Here is a 24,775-nt window from a genome sequence, read left to right on the forward strand (position 1 = left end):
TGAAAAACATCCCCACACCATGATGCTGCCACCACCATGCTTCACTGTGGGGATAATGATCTCGGGGTGATGAGAGGTGTTGGGTTTGCGCCAGACATTGCGTTTTCCTTGATGGCCAAAAAGCTCAATTTTAGTCTCATCTGACCAGAGTACCTTCTTCCATATGTTTGGGGAGTCTCCCATATGCCTTTTGGCGAACACCAAATGTGTTTGCTTATTTAATTTTTAAAGCAATGGCTTTTTTCTGGCCACTCTTCCGTAAAGCCCAGCTCTGTGGAGTATACGGCTTAAAGTGGTCCTATGGACAGATACTCCAATCTCCACTGTGGAGCTTTGCAGCTCCATCATGGTTATCTTTGGTCTCTTTGTTGCCTCTCTGATTAATGCCCTCCTTGCTTGGTTCGGGAGTTTTGGTGGGCGGCCCTCTCTTGGCAGGTTTGTTGTGATGCCATATTCTTTCAATTTTTTAATAATGGATTTAAATGGTGCTCCGTGGGATGTTCAAAGTTTCAGATATTTTTTTATAACCCAACCCTGATCTGTACTTCTCCACAAGTTTGTCCCTGACCTGTTTGGAGAGCTCCTTGGTCGTCATATTGCCCCTTGCTTGGTGGTGCCCCTTGCTTAGTGGTGTTGCAGACTCTAGGGCCTTTCAGAACAGGTTTATATATACCGAGATCATGTGACACTTAAATAAAGTCCACCTGTGTCCAATCTAACAAATGATGTGACTTCTGAAGGTAATTGGTTGCACCAGAGCTTATTTACGGGCTTCATAGCAAAGATGGTGAATACATATGCACGCACCACTTTTCCATTTTTTGGGGTATTTTCTTTGTTGAAACAAGTTATTTTTTTCACTTCACCAATTTTGACTATTTTGTGTATGTCCATTACATGAAAACTAAATAAATCTCAATTTAAATTACAGGTTGTAATGCAACCAAATAGTAAAAATGCCATGAATACTTTTGCAAGGCACTGTAAGGTCCCACAGTTGACAGTGCATGTCAGAGCAAAAACCAAGCCATGAGGTCAAAGGAAGTGTTCGTGGATCTCAGAGACAGGATTGTGTCGAAGCACAGATCTGGGGAAGGGTACCAAAACGTTTCTGCAGCATTGAAGGTCACCAAGAATACAGTGGCCTCCATCATTCTTAAATAGAAGTTTCGAACAACCAAGACTCTTCCTAGAGCTGGCCGCCCGGCCAAACTGGGGAGAAAGGCCTTGGTCAGGGAAGTGACCAAGAACCGATGGTCATGCTGATAGAGCTGTAGAGTTCCTCTGTGGAGATGGGAGAACCTTCCAGAAGGACAACCATCTCTGCAGCACTCCACCAAATCAGGCCTTTATGTTAGAGTGGCCAGACGGAATCCACTCCTCAGTAAAAGTTACATGACTGCCCGCTTGGAGTTTGCCAAAAGGAAATGAAAGACTCTCAGACAATGAGAAACAAGATTCTCTAGTCTGATGAAACCATGATTGAACTCTTTGGCCTGGAGGAAACCTGGCACCATCCCTACGGTGAAGCATGGTGTTGGCAACATCATGCTGTGGAATGTTTTTCAGCGGCAGGGACTGGGAGACTAGTCAGGATCGAGGGAAAGATGAAAGGAGCAAAGTACAGAGAGATCCTCGATGACAACCTGCTCCAAAGCGCTCAGGGCCTCTGACTGGGGCGAAGGTTCACCTTCCAACAGGACAACGACCCTAAGCACACACCCAAGACAACGCGGGAGTGGCTTCGGGACAAGTCTCTGAATGTCCTTGAGTGGACCAGACAGAGCTCGGACTTGAACCCGATAAAACATCTCTGGAGAGACCTGAAATAGCTGTGCAGCAACGCTCCCCATCCAACTTGACATAGCTTGAGAGGATCTGCAGAGAAGAATGGGAGAAACTCCCCAAATACAGGTGTGGCAAGCTTGTAGCGTCATACCCAAGAAGACTCAAGGCTTTAATCGCTTCCAAAGGTGCTTCAACAAAGTACTGAGTAAAGGTTCTGAATACTATGTAAATGTGATATTTCCATTTTTCATTTTTATTATACATTTGCAAAAATTCCTAAAAACTTGTTTTTGCTTTGTCATTATGGGATATTGTGTGTAGATTGATGAGGAAACAAGATTTAATACATTTGAGAATAAAGCTGTAAAAAAAATTGGAAAAAGTCAAGGGGTCTGAATACTTTTTGAATGCACTTTAGACTGACATTTCCCTTAAACACAGGATAACTGGAAACGTGATTCAGACTAGAGTACACACACAGGCACGCACTTATCCAGATAAGCTTTAGCTTACTGTACCACAAGTGCATTCAGAAAAGCATTTCACAATAACATCTGCTAAATATGTGTATGTGATCATTTTATTTGAAAAGGAAGCTGGAAACGCAAGCATTGTAAGTTAATCCTCCTTCAAAATAAAAGTCAGTAAAACCTCACCGTCCGATGAGGAAGTGTGGCAGAGCGATGATGAATGTTCCCACGGCCATCAGTACACAGCCCATGGCTATGATCTTGGGCCGATGCAGCTTTGCACCAAAGTAACTCACGAATGCTATCACCAACAGGTTACCTGGTAGGGGGACAGACAGACACAGAATTTGACTGTTCTTAGCTGCCATTTAAATTCTCAAATTGACAAATCTGATGAATCGAGATACAATTTAGAAATTATTCTAGTTACAACTCTATTTGGATTCCGTTCCTGAATGGATTCTTGAATTGTCGAGTTGACATGGAACTGACCCAAGCTCTGATACAATGGTCTGCTTCGATTTATTCACAATCACAATGCCTAATTCCTCTAATTGATGTACAGTTGAACTATAGTTTTGGCAAGTCGGTTAGGACATCTTCTTTGTGCATGACACGAGTCATTTTTCCAACAATTGTTTACAGACAGATTATTTCACTTGTAATTCACTGTATCACAATTCCAGTGGGTCAGAAGTTTACATACACTAAGTTGACTGTGTATTTAAACAGCTTGGAAAATTCCAGAAAATTATGTCATGGCTTTAGAAGCTTCTGATAGGCTAATTGACATTATTTGAGTCAATTGGAGGTGTACCTGTGGATGTATTTCAAGGCCCACCTTCAAACTCAGTGCCTCTTTGCTTGACATTATGGGAAAATCAAAAGAAATAAGCCAAGACCTCAGGAAAACAAATTATAGACCGCCACAAGTCTCGTTCTTCCTTGGGAGCAATTTCCAAATGCCTGAATGTACCACGTTCATCTGTACAAACAACAGTACGCAAGTATAAACACCATGGGACCACGCAGCCGTCATACCGCTCAGTGTTCTGTCTTCTAGAGATTAACCTACTTTGGTGCGAAAAGTGCAAATCAATCCCAGAACAACAGCAAAGGACCTTGTGAAGATGCTGGAGGAAACAGGTACAAAAGTATCTATATCCACAGTAAAACAAGTCCTATATCGACATAACCAGAAAGACAGCTCAGCAAGGAAGAAGCCACTGCTCCAAAACCGCCATAAAAAGCCAGACTATGGTTTGCAACTGCACATGGGGATAAAGATCGTCTTTTTTGGAGAAATGTCCTCTGGTCTGATGAAACAAAAATAGAACTGTTTGGCCATAATGACCGTCGTTATGTTTGGAGGAAAAAGCAGGAGGCTTGCAAGCAGAACAACACCATCCCAACCGTGAAGCACGGGGGTGGCAGCATCATGTTGTGGGGGTGGTTTGCTGCAGGAGGGACTGGTGCACTTCACAAAATAGATGGCATCATGACAAAGGAAAATTATGTGGATATATTGAAGCAACATCTCAAGATATCAGTCAGGAAGTTAAAGATTGGTCGCAAACGGGTCTTCCAAATAGACAATGACCCCAAGCATACTTCCAAAGTTGTGGCTAAATGGCTCAAGGACAACAAAGCCAAGGTATTGGAGTTGCCATCACAAAGCCCTGACCTCAATCCTATAGAAAATTTGTGGACAGAACTGAAAAAGCGTGTGCCAGCAAGGAGACCTACAAACCTGACTCAGTTACACCAGCTCTGTCAGGAGGAATGGGCCAAAATTCACCCAACTTATTGTGGGAAGCTTGTGGAAGGCTACCCGAAACGTTTGACCCAAGTTAAACAATTTAAAGGCAATGCTACCAAATACGAATTGAGTGTATGTAAACTTCTCACCCACTGGGAATGTGATGAAAGAAATAAAAGCTGAAATAATTAATTCTCTACAATTTTTCTGACATTTCACATTCTTAAAATAAAGTGGTGATCCTAACTGACCTAAAACAGGGAATTTTTACTAGGATCAAATGTCAGGAATTGTGAAAAACTGAGTTTAAATGTATTTGGCCAAGGTGTATGTAAACTTCCGACTTCAACTGTAAGTGTGTTGCCATGGTGATTTACAACATAGTGGCAACGTTGGTTTCCTAATTCCCACTATAGAGTGAGTCCTCACGAAACCCAGACAAAAAAAGGACATATTTGTATCTAAAAACATAATTGAGAAATAATGAATCAAACTTGGCATATTTCTTTCATTTTAGCCTCCCTTAAGACTCCATAATGTCTCATCTGTAGGTGCTACAAAGCAAAAATTTGTGTCATATGAAGCTTTACCGCTTCCTCTGTAATATGAGTAGTATTTTGATTTCAATAACAGATATTTTCAATAATATATTAATATAGAAAAATATAAACATGTATTTTCCGAATGAACTGCCAATGTATTTTGCAAGTGTTTCAATATATTGTTGTAAATAATATACAGTTCATTCGGAAAGTATTCAGACCCCTTGACTTTTTCCACATTTTGTTACGTTACAGCCTTATTCTAAAATGTATTAAATATTTTATTTTCCTTCATCAAACTACACAACGTATTAAAAATAAAAAACTGAAATATCACATTTACATAAGTATTCAGACCCTTCACCCAGTACTTTGTTGAAGCACTTGGCACACCTGTATTTGGGGAGTTTCTCCCATTCTTCTCTGCAGATCCTCTCAAGCTCTGTCAGGTTGGATGAGGAGCGTTGCTGCACAGCTATTTTCAGGTCTCTCCAGAGATGTTTGATTGGGTTCAAGTCTGGGCTCTGGCTGGGCCATTCAAGGACATTCAAAGACTTGTCTTAAAGCCACTCCTGCATTGTCTTGGCTGTGTGGTTAGGGTCGTTGTCCTGTTGGAAGGTGAACCTTCGCCCCAGTCTTAGGTCCTGAGCACTCTGTAGCAGGTTTTCAACAAGGATCTCTCTGTACTTTGCCTCGATCCTGACTAATCTTCCAGTCCCTGCCGCTGAAAAACATCCCCACAACATGATGCTGCCACCACCATGCTTCAGCGTAGGGATGGTGCCAGGTTTCCTCCAGACGTGACGCTTGGCATTCAGGCCAAATAGTTCAATCTTGGTTTCATCAGACCAGAGAATCTTGTCTTTAGTCTACCTCCAAGCGGGCTGTCATGTGTCTTTTACTGAGGAGTGGCTGCTGTCTGGCCACTCTACCATAAAGGCCTGATTGATGGAGTACTGCAGAGATGGTTGTCCTTCTGGAAGCTTCTCCCATCTCCACAGAGGAACTCTAGAGCACTATCAGAGTGACAATCGGGTTCTTGGTCACCTCCCTGACCATGGCCCTATTCCCACAATTGCTCAGTTTGGCCGGGCGGCCAGCTCTAGGAAGAGTATTGGTGGTTCCAAACTTCTTCCATTTAAGGGGCGGCAGGTACCCTAGTGGTTAGAGCGTTGGGCCAGTAACCGAAAGGTTGCTAGATCAAATCCCTGAGCTGACAAGGTAAAAAGCTGTCGTTCTGCCCCTGAACAAGGCAGTTAAAACACTGTTCCTAGGCCGTGATTGTAAATAAAAATTTGTTCTTAACTGACTTGCCTAGTAAAATAATGGAGGCCACTGTGTTCTTGGGGACCTTCAATAATGCAGACATTTTTTGGTACCCTTCCCCAGATCTGTGCCTGAACACAAACTTGTCTCGGCGTTCTACGGACAATTCCTTCGACCTCATGGCTTGGTTTTTGCTCTGACATGCACTGTCAACTGTGGGACCTTATATAGAGAGGTGTGTGCCTTACAAATCATGTTCAATCATCAAGTTGTAGAAACAGCTCAAGATGATCAATGGAAACAGGGTCTACCTGAGCTCAATTTCGAGTCTCATAGCAAAGGGTCTGAATACTTATGTAAATAAGGTATTTCTGTTTTTTATTTTTATAAATTTGCAAACATTTCTAAAAACCTGTTTTCACTTTTGATTATGGGGTATTGTGTGTATTTAAAAAAATGTAATCCATTTTAGAATAAGGCTGTAACGTAACAACATTTTGGAAAAAGTAAAGGTGTCTATGGGTATATCAAAGTTCCAGAGTCGGATCTCTGCTAATTTTAAAGTTATGGCCCATTTAATACAGAGAAATTGGCATAGTAGACAAAGTAACCAATCACAGCCCTCCTTTTACGTATATCATTGCACATCCTGCAAATCACCAGGTGGTGACCATTTGGAATCCATTTTCACATTCACTCCGTTGGTAATGCTTACAAATTGGATCATAAGAAAAGAAGAACCCTCCAAATCGAATGACCAAGGGCCAACTGAATTACTGTGCCGTGGCCTGGATAGAGAGAGGAGGGAGGGGGGTTGGGGTAGAGCGAGACAGAGAGTGAGAGAGAGGGGTGGGGCTGTGTGTGTGAGAGAGAGAGAGAGAGAGAGAGAGAGAGAGAGAGAGAGAGAGAGAGAGAGAGAGAGAGAGAGAGAAAAAGAGGGGGGAAGTTGATAGAGGAGAGAGAGGGAAAGTTAGGGAAAGAAAGAGCGAGAAAGTTATAAAGTTAGAGAGAGAGAAAATTGGGTAGTGGAGGAGAGCAGTGGGCAATAAAGACTTTAATGAGGAAAAACAAAAGCAGCCATTTCATGATTGAACCAATTGTTGTTTTTCAAGGATGGAGGGATGACGTCCATTCCTTAAGAACCTCCATCAGTGTGCTGGGTTTGGAAAGTCCCACCTCAGAAACCTGTTGTAGAATGCCTAAACTTCTGAACTCCTGAAATAACTGTTCTCTGACTAAGACCAACCTAGCACTTAAAAATGCCAGAAAGTTAATAAGGATCGGACCCTTTTTTTCAATTATCGCCTAAAATGACATACCCAAATCTAACTGCCTGTAGCTCAGGACCTGAAGCAGGGATATGCATATTATTGATACCATTTGAAAGCAAACATTTTGAAGTTTGTGGAAATGTGAAATTAATGTAGGAGAATTTAACACATTAGATCTGGTAAAAGATAATACAAAGAAAAAAAACATGCGTTTTTTTGTATTTTTTTTGTACCATCATCTTTGAAACGCAAGAGAAAGGCCAATATATGACTTAGGAATCTAGGTGCAATTTAGATTTTGGCCATTAGACAGCAGCAGTGTATGTGTAAAGTTTTAGACTGATCCAATGAACCTTTGCATTTCTGTTTGAAATTTTGTATCAAGACTGCGCAAATGTGCCTAATTTCCTTGTTATTTACAACCTCATGCTAATCGCATTAGCCTACTTTAGCTCAAATGTCCCGCGGGAGACCCACCAATCCTGTAGAGGTTTTAAAGAGTCATTGTGCCCTGCATTAGTTCAAAATATTGCTTAAGGAAAATAACTATTTTTATTGTGCTGAGAGTTATTGTGCTGAACAAACCTGAACTCACTGCTCTCTGACTGTGAATGTGTTGATTTTTCCTTCATTCATTTAGAATACTGTGTGGACTAGAATAACTGCATTGCTTGCTGTTTGGGGTTTTAGGCTGGGTTTCTGTACAGCATTTCGAGATATTAGCTGATGTACGAAGGGCTATATAAATACATTTGATTTGATTTGATGTGTTGATAAGGGTTTACCAAAAGGGAAACGTCTCTATGATTGGAGCAGGTCAAGAGGCACAGAGTACATCCTGCTATTAGAGAGTTGTTAAATGCAGAAAGGCCTTCGAGGCTAGTCTATGGAGCTCTCCTGAGTTGCTTCAACACGTTTATCTCTCCCTGTGGTTGGGGGCATTGGAGCCATGACAAAAGGCACACATAGCATCCTACAGCAGGCTTCTCCTGGTTTCCGTGTACTCTACACAGAAAGGCCCTTGAGGCGAGCTGAAGGGTGGGACTAAAAATACACTGCTCAAAAAAATAAAGGGAACACTTAAACAACACAATGTAACTCCAAGTCAATCACACTTCTGTGAAATCAAACTGTCCACTTAGGAAGAAACACTGATTGACAATAAATGTCACATGCTGTTGTGCAAATGGAATAGACAAAAGGTGGAAATTATAGGCAATTAGCAAGACACCCCCAAAAAAGGAGTGATTCTGCAGGTGGTGACCACAGACCACTTCTCAGTTCCTATGCTTCCTGGCTGATGTTTTGGTCACTTTTGAATGCTGGCGGTGCTCTCACTCTAGTGGTAGCATGAGACGGAGTCTACAACCCACACAAGTGGCTCAGGTAGTGCAGCTCATCCAGGATGGCACATCAATGCGAACTGTGGCAAGAAGGTTTGCTGTGTCTGTCAGCGTAGTGTCCAGAGCATGGAGGCGCTACCAGGAGACAGGCCAGTACATCAGGAGACGTGGAGGAGGCCGTAGGAGGGCAACAACCCAGCAGCAGGACCGCTACCTCCGCCTTTGTGCAAGGAGGAGCACTACCAGAGCCCTGCAAAATGACCTCCAGCAGGCCACAAATGTGCATGTGTCAGCATATGGTCTCACAAGGGCTCTGAGGATCTCATCTCGGTACCTAATGGCAGTCAGGCTACCTCTGGCGAGCACATGGAGGGCTGTGCGGCCCCACAAAGAAATGCCACCCCACACCATGACTCACCCACCGCCAAACCGGTCATGCTGGAGGATGGTGCAGGCAGCAGAACATTCTCCACGGCGTCTCCAGACTCTGTCACGTCTGTCACGTGCTCATGTGCTCAGTGTGAACCTGCTCTCATCTGTGAAGAGCACAGGGCGCCAAAGGCGAATTTGCCAATCTTGGTGTTCTCTGGCAAATGCCAAACGTCCTGCACGGTGTTGGGCTGTAAGCACAACCCCCACCTGTGGACGTCGGGCCCTCATACCACCCTCATGGAGTCTGTTTCTGACCGTTTGAGCAGACACATGCACATTTGTGGCCTGCTGGAGGTCATTTTGCAGGGCTCTGGTAGTGCTCCTCCTTGCACAAAGGCGGAGGTAGCGGTCCTGCTGCTGGGTTGTTGCCCTCCTACGGCCTCCTCCACGTCTCCTGATGTACTGGCCTGTCTCCTGGTAGTGCCTCCATGCTCTGGACACTACGCTGACAGACACAGCAAACCTTCTTGCCACAGTTCGCATTGATGTGCCATCCTGGATGAGCTGCACTACCTGAGCCACTTGAGTGGGTTGTAGACTCCGTCTCATGCTACCACTAGAGTGAGAGCACCGCCAGCATTCAAAAGTGACCAAAACATCAGCCAGGAAGCATAGGAACTGAGAAGTGGTCTGTGGTCACCACCTGCAGAATCACTCCTTTTTTGGGGGTGTCTTGCTAATTGCCTATAATTTCCACCTTTTGTCTATTCCATTTGCACAACAGCATGTGACATTTATTGTCAATCAGTGTTGCTTCCTAAGTGGACAGTTTGATTTCACAGAAGTGTGATTGACTTGGAGTTACATTGTGTTGTTTAAGTGTTCCCTTTATTTTTTTGAGCAGTGTATATAAAAAATATCAATATCAACTTAGCAAAAAAAGAAACGTCCCTTTTTCAGGACCCTGTCTTACAAAGATAATTCGTAAAAATCCAAATAAATTTGTAACGCTGTGCGCTACAGGGTAGACATCCTCCTCCCTCATGTGGTACCCTTCCTGCAGGCTCATCCTGACATGACCCTCCAGCATGACAATGCCACCAGCCATAATGCTCGTTCTGTGCCTGATCTCCTGCAAGACAGGAATGTCAGTGGTATGCCATGGCCAGCAAAGAGCCCGGATCTCAATCCCATTGAGCACGTCTGGGACCTGTTGGATCGGAGGGTGAGGGCTAGGGCCATTCCCCCCAGAAATGTCCGGGAACTTGCAGATGCCTTGGTGGAAGAGTGGGGTAACATCTCAGAGCAAGAACTGGCAAATCTGGTGCAGTCCATGAGGAGAAGATGCACTGCAGTACTTAATGCAGCTGGTGGCCACACCAGATACTGACTGTTACTTTTGATTTTGACCCCCCATTTGTTCAGGGACACATTATTCTATTTCTGTTAGTCACATCTCTGTGGAACTTGTTCAGTTTATGTCTCAGTTGTTGAATCTTGTTATGTTATATCTTGTTATATCTTGTCAAACAAATATTTACATATGTTAAGTTTGCTGAAAATAAACGCAGTTGACAGTGAGAGGACATTTCTTTTTTTCCTGAGTTTAGGTTCAGAACTTTTGTGAAACAGCACAGTTGGAAAATATATATATATAAAAACATATACACTACCGGTCAAAAGTTTTAGAAGACCTACCCATTCAAGGGTTTTCCTTTATTTTTTTTGTTTTTTTCTACAATGTAGAATAATAGTGAAGACATCAAAACGATGAAATAACACATATGGAATTATGCAGTAACCAAAACAGTGTTAAACAAATCAAAATATATTTTATATTTCAGATTCTTCAAATAGCCACCCTTCGTCTTGATGACAACTTTGCACATGGCATTGGCATTCTCTCAACCAGTTTCATGAGGTAGTCACTTGGAATGCATTTCCATTAACAGGTGTGCCTTGATAAAAGTACATTTGGGGAATTTCTTTCCTTCTTAAAGCGTTTGAGCCAATCAGTTGTGTTGTGACAAGGTAGGGGGGTATACAGAAGATAGCCCTATTTGGTAAAAGTCCACATAATGGCAAGAACAGCTCAAATAAGCAAAGAGAAACAGTCCATCATTACTTTAAGACATGAAGGTCAGTCAATACGGAAAATTTCAAGAACTTTTAAAGTTTCTTCAAGTGCAGTCGCAAAAACCATCAAGCACTATGATGAAACTAGGTCTCATGAGGACCGCCACAGGAATGGAAGACCCAGAGTTACCTCTGCTGCAGAGGATACATTCATTAGAGTCACCAGCCCCAGAAATTTAAGCCCAAATATATGCTTCACAGAGTTCAAGTAAGAGACACATATCAACTGTTCAGAGGAGACTGTGTGAATCAGGCCTTCATGGTCGAATTTCTGCAAAGAAACCACTACCAAAGGACACCAATAAGAAGAAGAGACTTGATTGGGCCAAGAAACACGAGCAATGACATTCGACTGGTGGAAATTTGTTGTTTGGTCTGATGAGTACAAATTTGAGATTTTTGGCTCCAACCGCCGTGTCTTTGTGAGATGGTGTATCTCCCAACGTAAAAGCATGGAGTAGGAGGTGTTATGGTGTTTGCTGGTGACACTGTCTGTGATTTATTTGGAATTCAAGGCATACGTAACCAGCATGGCTACCACAGCATTCTGCAGCGGGTTGAGAGAATGCCAAGAGCGTGCAAAGCTGTCATCAAGGTAAAGGGTGGCTATTTGAAGAATCTCAAAAATAAATATATTTTGATTTGTTTAACACTGTTTTTGGTTACTGCATGATTCCATATGTGTTATTTCATAGTTTTGATGTCTTGACTATTATTCTACAATGCAGAAAATAGTACAAATAAAGAAAAACCCTTGAATGAGTAGGTGTTCTAAAACTTTTGATCGGTAGTGTATATATTTTATATACATATAAGAAATATATGGGGGATTGAAAATTATGTGTAATAATTTGGAAATTATGCAGACAATTACATTGATGGAAGCCACAATCTGTCTGTATTATTAAAGCTGATCTATCCCCCCCCCCCCCCCCACAAAAAAGGCTCTTGAGGTAGAGAGGGATTTCTATATACTCCTAAAGCTTGGGCTGAAGGGAGACTATGAGGACACTGCAAAATGACTAATTATAACCTAAAACTGACCCCTTACCTTAACCTTAACCAAACCCATAGAGACGGAATCCGCAGTAGGGGGAAACAGCGCCGCTCGCTGCTAGAAACATGAGCATTCACTGCACATGCGATAACATCTGCAAATCTGTGTACGTGACACTTTGATTTGATGTTTGAACTGGGCCATGACAGTTTCTCAAAGAAGGTGCAATGGTAAGTTTGATCAGATTTCTGTAGAGGTGTAGGCAGAATATGTTTCAGTGATTTGCATGCCGCCTAAAGCGAGTGCCAAACACTGGCCGCGCATTCTGCAAGATTGATTGTCTATTCAAACAATTTAAAAGTAAATGCTTCAGCCAACACCTCTAATCAAAAGACAAATTGTTGTTCAATATTTAGTTTATCAGTACATCATTGTGTTTATATCTCCTGCCTTGGTATAGGCTCGGAGATTAAATAGGCTATGATGTCGCCCTCTTACCACACAGCAATACCTATAATGTCAAATATTTTAAGTAGGCTACCGGTCTATTTACTTCCGAGCACGCTTGGCTATTGAATGAGCGTTGGATAAATGGTAGCCTAATATTTGTTCTGTAGCGGGAATAAACCAGTCATGTCAGAAAAGGAGAGACATGTCCTGCAACATGATTATGATTTAGGCCTAAGTAAAATAAATATATTAGGCGACATGCTGCTATGCGATCTTCTTAACAACATCTAATGCATCCATTTTATCATTAGGCAGACGTTTGATTTTTTAAATTAATTATTCTCGTGCATCAAACACCATCTCCCCCATAAGAACAATATTTGCTTGCAATACAATTGATCGACCACTAGAAGTTGTGCGTACGAATGGTCTGAGCTGTACACTTTCCCACAAGTTCAAAATTAATAAATACTAACCTTTGTGGGAAATCTGGTGCACACAAGGTTTATCGTTTTTTTGTGCACACACACCTGATAAATGAGACTTCCTATAAGGCCTTGGTGACCCATTCATTCACATCTCTTCTATTTCACAACAACATGGATAGAACGGAAGCCAAAAATAGCCCTGGGGATGAGGACGAGGTGAGGACTGGGGGATGGGGTACTGTGACGCAGACACTTACTTACCTATCTCAAAGCTCCCGTCGATGACGCCTGTTAGGTAACTGGGGATTTCAAAGCGCCTCTCCAGCTGGGTTATTGTGCTCTTCATGTAGCTGCCAGACAAGGCCTTGGCAAAGTAGGCAAACGACAGAGCCACAAGGAACATCTGAAGAGCATGAGGGGAGGAAGAAAGGAGAAAGGAAGGCGGTAGAAAGTGAGAGATCGAAAGAAAGGGGATGGGTTGAAAGAGATATTGGTTATTAATAATTAATACATATCGGATTGTACTTGTGTCCAGATTTTCATTGTCAGAGAGAGGGAGAGTTACACCTGTGTTGCTCTAATGTACACCACAGCTCTACTTTTCATTGGCTCATTAGCCTATTTTAGCTCCTGCTCTCACATTTCCTGTTTAATATTCAACTAGGCCTACATCATAGAAGCACAGAGGAGAGGAGGATAGAAGAGGGAAAGGAAAAGGGGGGATGGAGGATGAGAGGGAAGGCAGCGTGGATCTGTAACTACAGGGTATTGAGGAAGACCGGGACAAAGAGAGGATTAGGAGTCGACGTCAGACTTAAGATGGCTCCTTATGTGAGAGACCGGTGACTCAACCCTAGCAACTGATGAAGAAAGGATTGGTTTTGACTAGGAGAGGGAACTTATACATTATGGATTGGCCTTCTGTCTTAGAAAAAAAGGTGCTATCTAGAACCTAAAAAGGATCTTCGGATGTTTCCATAGAATAACCTTTTAAAGAACCCTTGTTGGTTCCAGGTAGAACCCAAAATGATTCTACCTGGAACCAAAAAGTGTTATCCTATGGGGACAGCTGAAGAACCCAGTGTGGGTCCCAGTCTGTTTCTGATGTCCTTATGGAACTGTCGTGCCAAACATGTTTGGCAGTTAGTGACAAGGTGTTGGCAAGATAGCACAAACAGATCGGGGACTAGGCTAGGAAAGATGATCCATCCATTGCATCAGTCTTCCCGCTCTGGGCCACTCACGACTAGCAACGCGTCCCATCTCTCACAATGAGTAGGTTTGTCTTCTCACAGCGGCACATCCACATCCCCATGGGCTTTTCCACATCAAAGACTAGCCCAGGAAACTACACTGAACAAAAATATAAACGCAACATGTAAAGTGTTGATCCATTGTTTTATGAGCTGAAATAAAAGATCCCTGAAATTTTCCATATGCACAAAAAGCTTATTTTTCTCAAATTTTGTACACAAATTGTTCATATCCTTGTCAGTGAGCATTTCTCCTTTGCCAAGATAATGCATCCACCTGATAGGTATGGCATATCAAGAAGCTGATTAAACAGCATGATCATTACACAGGTGCACCTTGCGCTGGGGACAATAAAAGGCCACTCTAAAATGTGCAGTTTTGTCACACAACACAATGCCACAGATATCTCAAGTTTTGAGGGAGCGTGTAATCGGCATGCTGACTGCAGGAATGTCCACCAGAGCAGAGCTCTGTTGCCAGAGAATTTAATGTTCATTTCTCTATCATAAGCTGCCTCCAACATCATTTTAGAGCATTTGGCAGTACATCCAACTGGCATCACAACCCCAGACTATTTGTATGGCGTTGTGTGGGGGAGTGGTTTTGGTGGCGGTGTAGGTATGGTATGGGCAGGAATCGGTTACGGACAACGAACAAAATTGCATTTAAATCGATGGCAATTTGAGTGCACAAAAATACCATGACGAGATCCTGAGGCCCATTATGAGGCCCATTTTTTTTTTAAAGGTATCTGTGACCAACACATACATATCTGTATTCACATTTGTGTGAAATCCATAGATTAGGATCTAATTAATTGATTTAAATTGACTCTGATTTCCTCATATGAACTGTAACTCAGTAACATCTTTGAAATTGTTGCATGTTGCGTTTATATTTTTGTTCAGTATATTTTTTTAAAAGCACCACAAAACTCTTCTAGTACACATTAAAATGAGCATGTCTTTGGCATTGTAATAACTGAAAACCCAAACATTATACAGACGTTCCTGTGGCACTGTGAAAGAAAGAAAGAGGCGGTGTCCGAATACTCGTACTCAAAATAGAAGGCATTTGGAGTACACATTAGACATGTGACATGTACATTTTTTTATAGAATTGCAAGAAAATGAGCTTTAAACCTGCAAAATGTCTGCATCCCATGAAAGAAATTGTAGAATTGCAGGAAATAAGTTTTAAACCTGCAAAATATTCTCTTCGCCAACAAGAGGGGTGTGAACGGTTTGTGTCATGAACAGTGCTTGTGCCAATTGAAATAGGCGTGGCACGCACATGCAGGATGTTCCCCAATGCTGGAAGGGGGGTCTGAGTGAAAAACTTTGGGAACCACTGCATTAAATGACGTATTCTTAGTATGGGTGTGTCTAGTACGTTGATATTTGTTGCTTACTGTATACAGTTTTACTAAACAGTACGTTCTAAATAGTATGATTAGTACACAGTATGTAGTTTTAGTAAGTGGTAAGAAAGACAGATTTTGAACACGACCAGAGAGTGAGAGAGAGAGAGAGAGAGAGAGAGAGAGAAAGAGAGAGAGATAAAGCAAGAAAGAGAGAGAGAGAGACAGAGAGTTGAAGAGGAGACCGTTTGTGGATTAAATGTCTGGTTAAACGAGTGTTTAATGGAGTCCCTCAGCAGTGATGTCCTCTGCATGCTCTGCATACAGGCTACAGCACACACCATCAATCCGTCCAGTCAGTCAAAACTATAAAACAAACAAAACATAGCAATCTGTTATGGCATCATTATTGTTAATTTGAGGCATTAAGAAATTAACTCATGAATGATAACACCCCGGAGAGCTTCTGTTAGTATGTATGGTCTACACTGGCAGCTAGCCAAAAATCCCTAGAAAGCACAAGCCCAATTACAGAGATAAACATCAATTCAGGCTTGCAAGCACAACTAGAAGACAAGTGATAATTCAGGGTCTAATTCATGGTCGGATGGGACATTATCTCTCCCAAGTACATTGTAATTCAAAATGGTCAGGGGGTTCCTAATGAACCTTCAAGACTGTTCGCTTGCAATAACGTATGCCTCATTAACAACCTCCCCTCTCTTTCTAACCATACTGCATAAAACATACTGTTACATTTACATTTAAGTCATTTAGCAGACGCTCTTATCCAGAGCGACTTACAAATTGGTGCATTCACCTTATGATATCCAGTGGAACAACCACTTTACAATAGTGCATCTAACTCTTTTAAGGGGGGGGGGGTTAGAAGGATTACTTTATCCTATCCTAGGTATTCCTTAAAGAGGTGGGGTTTCAGGTGTCTCCGGAAGGTGGTGATTGACTCCGCTGACCTGGCGTCGTGAGGGAGTTTGTTCCACCATTGGGGTGCCAGAGCAGCGAACAGTTTTGACTGGGCTGAGCGGGAACTGTACTTCCTCAGAGGTAGGGAGGCGAGCAGGCCAGAGGTGGATGAACGCAGTGCCCTTGTTTGGGTGTAGGGCCTGATCAGAGCCTGAAGGTACGGAGGTGCCGTTCCCCTCACAGCTCCGTAGGCAAGCACCATGGTCTTGTAGCGGATGCGAGCTTCAACTGGAAGCCAGTGGAGAGAGCGGAGGAGCGGGGTGACGTGAGAGAACTTGGGAAAGTTGAACACCAGACGGGCTGCGGCGTTCTGGATGAGTTGTAGGGGTTTAATGGCACAGGCAGGGAGCCCAGCCAACAGCGAGTTGCAGTAATCCAGACGGGAGATGACAAGTGCCTGGATTAGGACCTGCGCCGCTTCCTGCGTGAGGCAGGGTTGTACTCTGCGAATGTTGTAGAGCATGAACCTACAGGAACGGGTCACCGCCTTGATGTTAGTTGAGAACGACAGGGTGTTGTCCAGGATCACGCCAAGGTTCTTAGCACTCTGGGAGGAGGACACAATGGAGTTGTCAACCGTGATGGCGAGATCATGGAACGGGCAGTCCTTCCCCGGGAGGAAGAGCAGCTCCGTCTTGCCGAGGTTCAGCTTGAGGTGGTGATCCGTCATCCACACTGATATGTCTGCCAGACATGCAGAGATGCGATTCACCACCTGGTTATCAGAGGGGGGAAAGGAGAAGATTAATTGTGTGTCGTCTGCATAGCAATGATAGGAGAGACCATGTGAGGATATGACAGAGCCAAGTGACTTGGTGTATAGCGAGAATAGGAGAGGGCCTAGAACAGAGCCCTGGGGGACACCAGTGGTGAGAGCACGTGGTGCGGAGACAGATTCTCGCCACGCCACCTGGTAGGAGCGACCTGTCAGGTAGGACGCAATCCAAGCGTGGGCCGCGCCGGAGATGCCCAGCTCGGAGAGGGTGGAGAGGAGGATCTGATGGTTCACAGTATCAAAGGCAGCCGATAGGTCTAGAAGGATGAGAGCAGAGGAGAGAGAGTTAGCTTTAGCAGTGCGGAGCGCCTCCGTGACACAGAGAAGAGCAGTCTCAGTTGAATGACTAGTCTTGAAACCTGACTGATTTGGATCAAGAAGGTCATTCTGAGAGAGATAGCAGGAGAGCTGGCCAAGGACGGCACGTTCAAGAGTTTTGGAGAGAAAAGAAAGAAGGGATACTGGTCTGTAGTTGTTGACATCGGAGGGATCGAGTGTAGGTTTTTTCAGAAGGGGTGCAACTCTCGCTCTCTTGAAGACGGAAGGGACGTAGCCAGCGGTCAAGGATGAGTTGATGAGCGAGGTGAGGTAAGGGAGAAGGTCTCCGGAAATGGTCTGGAGAAGAGAGGAGGGGATAGGGTCAAGCGGGCAGGTTGTTGGGCGGCCGGCCGTCACAAGACGCGAGATTTCATCTGGAGAGAGAGGGGAGAAAGAGGTCAAAGCACAGGGTAGGGCAGTGTGAGCAGAACCAGCGGTGTCGTTTGACTTAGCAAACGAGGATCGGATGTCGTCAACCTTCTTTTCAAAATGGTTGACGAAGTCATCAGCAGAGAGGGAGGAGGGGGGAGGAGGGGGAGGAGGATTCAGGAGGGAGGAGAAGGTGGCAAAGAGCTTCCTAGGGTTAGAGGCAGATGCTTGGAATTTAGAGTGGTAGAAATTGGCTTTAGCAGCAGAGACAGAAGAGGAGAATGTAGAGAGGAGGGAGTGAAAGGATGCCAGGTCCGCAGGGAGGCGAGTTTTCCTCCATTTCCGCTCGGCTGCCCGGAGCCCTGTTCTGTGAGCTCGCAATGAGTCGTCGAGCCACGGAGCAGGAGGGGAGGACCGAGCCGGCCTGGAGGATAGGGGACATAGAGAGTCAAAGGATGCAGAAAGGGAGGAGAGGAGGGTTGAGGAGGCAGAATCAGGAGATAGGTTGGAGAAGGTTTGAGCAGAGGGAAGAGATGATAGGATGGAAGAGGAGAGAGTAGCGGGGGAGAGAGAGCGAAGGTTGGGACGGCGCGATACCATCCGAGTAGGGGCAGTGTGGGAAGTGTTGGATGAGAGCGAGAGGGAAAAGGATACAAGGTAGTGGTCGGAGACTTGGAGGGGAGTTGCAATGAGATTAGTGGAAGAACAGCATCTAGTAAAGATGAGGTCAAGCGTATTGCCTGCCTTGTGAGTAGGGGGGGAAGGTGAGAGGGTGAGGTCAAAAGAGGAGAGGAGTGGAAAGAAGGAGGCAGAGAGGAATGAGTCAAAGGTAGACGTGGGGAGGTTAAAGTCACCCAGAACTGTGAGAGGTGAGCCATCCTCAGGAAAGGAACTTATCAGGGCGTCAAGCTCATTGATGAACTCTCCAAGGGAACCTGGAGGGCGATAAATGATAAGGATGTTAAGCTTGAAAGGGCTGGTAACTGTGACAGCATGGAATTCAAAGGAGGCGATAGACAGATGGGTCAGGGGAGAAAGAGAGAATGTCCACTTGGGAGAGATGAGGATCCCAGTGCCACCACCCCGCTGACCAGAAGCTCTCGGGGTGTGCGAGAACACGTGGGCAGACGAGGAGAGAGCAGTAGGAGTAGCAGTGTTATCAGTGGTAATCCATGTTTCCGTCAGTGCCAAGAAGTCGAGGGACTGGAGGGAAGCATAGGCTGAGATGAACTCTGCCTTGTTGGCCGCAGATCGGCAGTTCCAGAGGCTGCCTGAGACCTGGAACTCCACGTGGGTCGTGCGCGCTGGGACCACCAGGTTAGAGTAGCAGCGGCCACGCGGTGTGAAGCGTTTGTATGGTCTGTGCAGAGAGGAGAGAACTGTTTAGTACAAACGTATGCAGTAAGCAACAAATATCAACATACTTCTCATCCATACTGAGAAGGCGTCATCAAATGCGAAATCGCACTTGTTCCTCGCCATTCGTACATTTTTGTGGAGCACATCCCCTATTCTGACTATCAGCTGTTGTCGAACACATGTGGGTGTGAAAAGACGATTCTCTTCCTCAATAGTGTGCAGCGAATTCTACTCAATGAAAACCTGAAATAAGTATGCAATCCTGGCATTTAAAGTATACTCGATTTTCTAAATGTCACAAACGCAAAAAAATATATATTTCTTTTGCATAGTCAAACAGCCTACTATTTAGGAAGCAAGTACGGGTATCCGGACATGGCCATTATCTCCCTCTGTCTGTGTTATCTCCCCCCTTTCTATCTCCCACCCTCCTCTCTCTTCATTTTCAGACAGTCAAATCCAGAGCAGCATAGACTGTTGGGCCCAGGTAGGAGAGAGGAAAGGTAGGAATAAGGGAAGATAGGAGGAAGGAGAGATATCTTCCCTAATTCCTTCCTTTCCTCTCTCCTGCCTGGGCTCAACAGTCAATTATCTCTCTAATTCCCTCAGGGTAGACAAAAGACACTTGAAGAATACAACCTTTTTGTTGGTCTAAAGCCAATCACGGCTTCAATTCTGTAATCTCTCTCACTCTCTCAGAGTTTGAAAATGGGTCAGAAAACCTTGGTCATGGTTCTCCCTGTGCCTTGTAGTCCTGATTGAGGGAACCAATCATTGAGCCCTTTTTTACATCAGCCAATGTCCCAAAGTGCTAATACAGAAACCCAGCCTAATACCCCAAACAGCAAGCAATGCAGATGTAGAAGCACGGTGGATAGGAAAAACTCTCAAGAAAGGCAGGAACCTAGGATGAAACCTAGAGAGGAACCAGGCTCCGAGGGGTGGCCAGTCTTCTTCAGGCTGGAGATTATAACAGTAGATGGCCAAGATGTTCAAACGTTCATAGATTACTTGAGATCCACTTCACGCATGTAACCTATACTTTCCTGCAAATAATTTAGTGCGGGCGAGCGGTTTGCTGATTTCAACATTGTGAACAGCGTGCCCCATGATGGCGGTAGAGTTATGGTATGGGCAGTCAGGCATAAGCTACAGTCAAACGAACATGCTGCGTTTATATTTTTGTTCAGTATACATGTTCATAGAGGAGAATCATTTTTCTGATAATTGACTTTTTTACAAAATAGAGGCATACGAAGACAAAATAAATGTGGTACAGTGTGGAAATAATAACATGACTGAAGGAAATGCATGCACTACTCATGAAACATTTTTTAAACTTTGATTATTCAAAAACATAAAATACAGTCAAAAATATGATATTTTGGCCATATTGCCCTACTCTGAGCTAGATCACAGTTAGATCACATTACACATGCATGGAAGTAGCAACCTGACCAGCAGCCAAACCTTGCACGTGACCAGAGCCCTCTGGAGCCTAATTTCCCAGAATGTACCACTACGGCTTTAGGATTTCCTCTGCTGGTAACTCTATCGGAGGCTATTAGGATACAGAGAGCAGCAAGAGTAATCTCAGGTGCCTAAGGGTTTAGCGAAGATGTGCTAGGCTAACCGCTAACAGCTAACAAATCCTTCGGCTCTTCTATAATGACATGGCATTTCTAATGTTTAGTTATTCAGAGACAGACCCAGCAGCCTGGTAGGTAGAACACTTTGCATAAGCTTATCTAGTGGGAATACATAATTACACTGTCTCCTTGAATCAATATCCTGTATCAACAGAGCAAAGTAGAGTGACATGTAGGCCTAGAATATCTCTTACACTAATAGAAAACCAATAACTCATTGATCTGCATTTAATTGAAAGGAAAACACTGTCTGAGCCCAGCTCTGAATTTATGTCATCACATGTGTGTCAACATGTTTATGTCAAATCTCACTGGCAGCACTGTCATAACTAGCATAGTCACAGTTAATCAGCTTTAGTTAGTCATACCGTTTCAATGCAAGGCCATACAATAGATCCTTTCTCTACACCCGGACAAAGGGTCTATAGAGTGTTCGCAGTCACAATTAACCCATGATCAACCCAAAATGGCTTTTCTGCATGGTCATATTATGGCTATCTAGGTTACACATGAAGTAGCCATATCTATGACTAAAAAGAGAATACTTTTACAATCTGAGCTCTATTGTATCTCTTTTTTAGATCTTTGATTTCTAAAATGTCTTCTAGGCATAGATATGGCTACATGTGAATATTCAAACATAAGTTGATCTTAGCCATATTAGCCCCATAGCCTCATCTCATTGTGAATATGAAAGAGAAAAGGTAGCACTTTATCTTTATACCTGTTCACCGGAACCTGTCCCAGACCTGCTGTTTTCAACTCTCTAGAGACAGCAGGAGCGGTAGAGATACTCAATGATCGGCTATGAAAAGCCAACTGACATTTACTCCTGAGGTGCTGACCTGTTGCACCCTCGACAACTACTGTGACTATTATTATTTGACCATGCTGGTCACCTATGAACATTTTAACATCTTGGCCATGTTCTGTTATAATCTCCACCCGGCACAGCCAGAAGAGGACTGGCCACCCCTCATATACTGGTTCCTCTCTAGGTTTCTTCCTAGGTTCTGGCCTTTCTAGAGAGTTTTTCCTAGCCACTGTGCTGCTACACCTGCATTGCTTGCTGTTTGGGGTTTTAGGCTGGGTTTCTGTACAGCATTTTGAGATATCAGCTGATGTAAGAAGTGCTTTATAAATCAATTTGATTTGATCTTAAAGAACAGAAATGACCAGGAAGCCCATTTACTAAGAAATAACATGGCAAAATGGTAATAAACTAATCATCTATTAATTACTTAGGCTATTTGTTTCTTTGGGATTCATTCAATCAAGCACCACTAGGCACCATTTGGTTACACCATTTGTGTACCAGAAAGTACCCATTCGAGTTACCACATACTTTCCTGTTAAATAGTCTACCAATACCAGTAGAAACAGTACGACGATGTGCTAACGAGTAGAATATTGTGATATGTATTTATCATGGCATTACAGTTCAAACAAAAACCATAGAACCCTGAGCCACACCGGCGGGCTAACTAACAATCCTGAGAAACTGACCTTTTCAACTTTGAACATACTTTAACAAACAGTCTTATTTTAAGAGGCTTAGAGACCATTGTCTCATGTAGCTTTAATCCTGAAGAATAACAAGCTAATACTCTCTGATCTCTGAGGTGGACGCAAATCCTTTGTGTCAGGGGGAAGGATGTTTTTAGGCGATTAAAGGCCCACTCCTTGATTAAAAAAGCAGCTAAAAAGCAGCGGAGGGATGGGGCTTCAAAATAGGTTGAAGACTCAGTGTTCATTTTGTCAACTAAAATAGCGACTAAAATATTCATCAAACACCTATTTTACAGTGGCAGTTGACGAGACTATATCTGACTAAATAGAGCCAGAAAAACTAGAAGTAAACTAAAATGATTTTTCATTTCAGTTTCCTAAAACGAGACGAGAAAAAAATGATCTATGTGACTAACATCTGACTACTAAGTGTGGACTGGACAAGAGTTTTTGAAGAGATTGAGAGCTTTTCAATAATAATCATGATTATTAATATTAGCAACACAGATGTGTAGTTCTGTCAACCTCACTAGGGTAGGGGGCAGCATTCGGGAATTTTGGATGAAAAGCGTGCCCAAAATAAACTCCCTGCTACTCAGTTCCAGAAGCTAGGATATGCATATAATTGGTAGATTTGGATAGAAACCACTCTAAAGTTTCCAAAACGTTTAAAATAATGTATGTGAGTATAACAGAACTGATATTGCAGGCGAAAACCTGGGGAAAATCCATCCAGGAAGTGCTTTTATTTTGAAATGGCTGTTTTTCCATTGAAAACCTATCCACCATACAAAGATTTATGACCCAGTTCACGATCCCTATGGCTTCCACTACATGTGGCCAGTCTTTAGGCATTGTTTCAGGCTTTTACTCTGAAAAATGAGGGAGAAACACCACTTTCAATGAGAGGACAGTGGAAATTTCCAGACATGAGTCCTGCGTGTGACCGGGAGTGTGCCTTTCTTGTTTTTCCTTTTCTATTGACGAAGCTATTGTGCGGTTGAAATATGATCGATTATTTATGACAAAAACAACCTGAGGATTGATTATAAACATCGTTTGACATGTTTCTACGAACGTTTATGGTACTCTTTTGATTTTTCGTCTGTCTGTTGTGAACGCGCTTTGTTCCAATGCATTACTGAACAAAACGCACCAACAAAACTGAGGTTTTTGAATATAAAGAGGGACTTTATCGAACAAAACAAACATTTATTGTGTAACATGGAGTCTTGGGAGTGCAACCATATGAAGATCATCAAAGGTAAGTGATACATTTTATTGCTATTTCTGACTTTCGTGACTAATCTACTTGGCGGGTAACTGTATGTAATGTTTTGTGTGCTGAGCGCTGTCCTCAGATAATCGCATGGTTTGCTTTCGCCGTAAAGCCTTTTTGAAATCTGACACAGCGGTTGGATTAACAAGAAGTTTATCTTTAAGCTGAGGTATAACACTTGTATCTTTTATGTATGTTTATTATGAGAATTTCTGTTTTGAGTTTCACGATCTGCAATTTCACCGGATGTTGTTTGAGACAGTGGATAACAGAACAAAACGTGCTAACAAAACGAACGATTTTTGGATATAAAGAGGGAATTTATCAAACAAAACAAACATTTATTGGGTAACTGGGAGTCTTGTGAGTGTAACCATATGAAGTTTTATCCCTATTTCTGACTTTTGTTACTCCTCTACTTGGCTGGTTACTGTTTGTAACCAGGTGGCGAATCGCTTCTCTGCATGTCTGGCAGACATATCAGTGTGGATGACGGATCACCACCTCAAGCTGAACCTCGGCAAGACGGAGCTGCTCTTCCTCCCGGGGAAGGACTGCCCGTTCCATGATCTCGCCATCACGGTTGACAACTCCATTGTGTCCTCCTCCCAGAGTGCTAAGAACCTTGGCGTGATCCTGGACAACACGCTGTCGTTCTCAACTAACATCAAGGCGGTGACCCGTTCCTGTAGGTTCTTGCTCTACAACATTCGCAGAGTACGACCCTGCCTCACACAGGAAGCGGCGCAGGTCCTAATCCAGGCACTTGTCATCTCCCGTCTGGACTACTGCAACTCGCTGTTGGCTGGGCTCCCTGCCTGTGCCATTAAACCCCTACAACTCATCCAGAACGCCGCAGCCCGTCTGGTGTTCAACCTTCCCAAGTTCTCTCACGTCACCCCGCTCCTCCGCTCTCTCCACTGGCTTCCAGTTGAAGCTCGCATCCGCTACAAGACCATGGTGCTTGCCTACGGAGCTGTGAGGGGAACGGCACCTCCGTACCTTCAGGCTCTGATCAGGCCCTACACCCAAACAAGGGCACTGCGTTCATCCACCTCTGGCCTGCTCGCCTCCCTACCTCTGAGGAAGTACAGCTC

The 24,775-nt window shown here is 43.6% G+C and overlaps 1 protein-coding gene across 2 annotated transcripts in view; it reads right to left on the reverse strand.

The window, feature by feature from the left end:
* LOC139565830 (solute carrier organic anion transporter family member 1C1-like) overlaps window positions 1-24,775 on the reverse strand; it is a 74,005-nt gene that overhangs the window by 19,680 nt on the left and 29,550 nt on the right. For both annotated transcript variants that reach the window (XM_071386435.1, XM_071386434.1), the window contains exons 3-4: window positions 13,084-13,225; window positions 2,445-2,577 (exon numbers count right to left, since the gene is read on the reverse strand). In XM_071386435.1, the coding sequence (XP_071242536.1) occupies window positions 2,445-2,577; window positions 13,084-13,225 (275 nt within the window). The remainder of the gene's footprint in view (window positions 1-2,444; window positions 2,578-13,083; window positions 13,226-24,775) is intronic.

The sequence above is a fragment of the Salvelinus alpinus genome, chromosome 37, assembly GCF_045679555.1.
Source record: "Salvelinus alpinus chromosome 37, SLU_Salpinus.1, whole genome shotgun sequence".
In the NCBI taxonomy this organism is placed as follows: domain Eukaryota; kingdom Metazoa; phylum Chordata; class Actinopteri; order Salmoniformes; family Salmonidae; genus Salvelinus; species Salvelinus alpinus.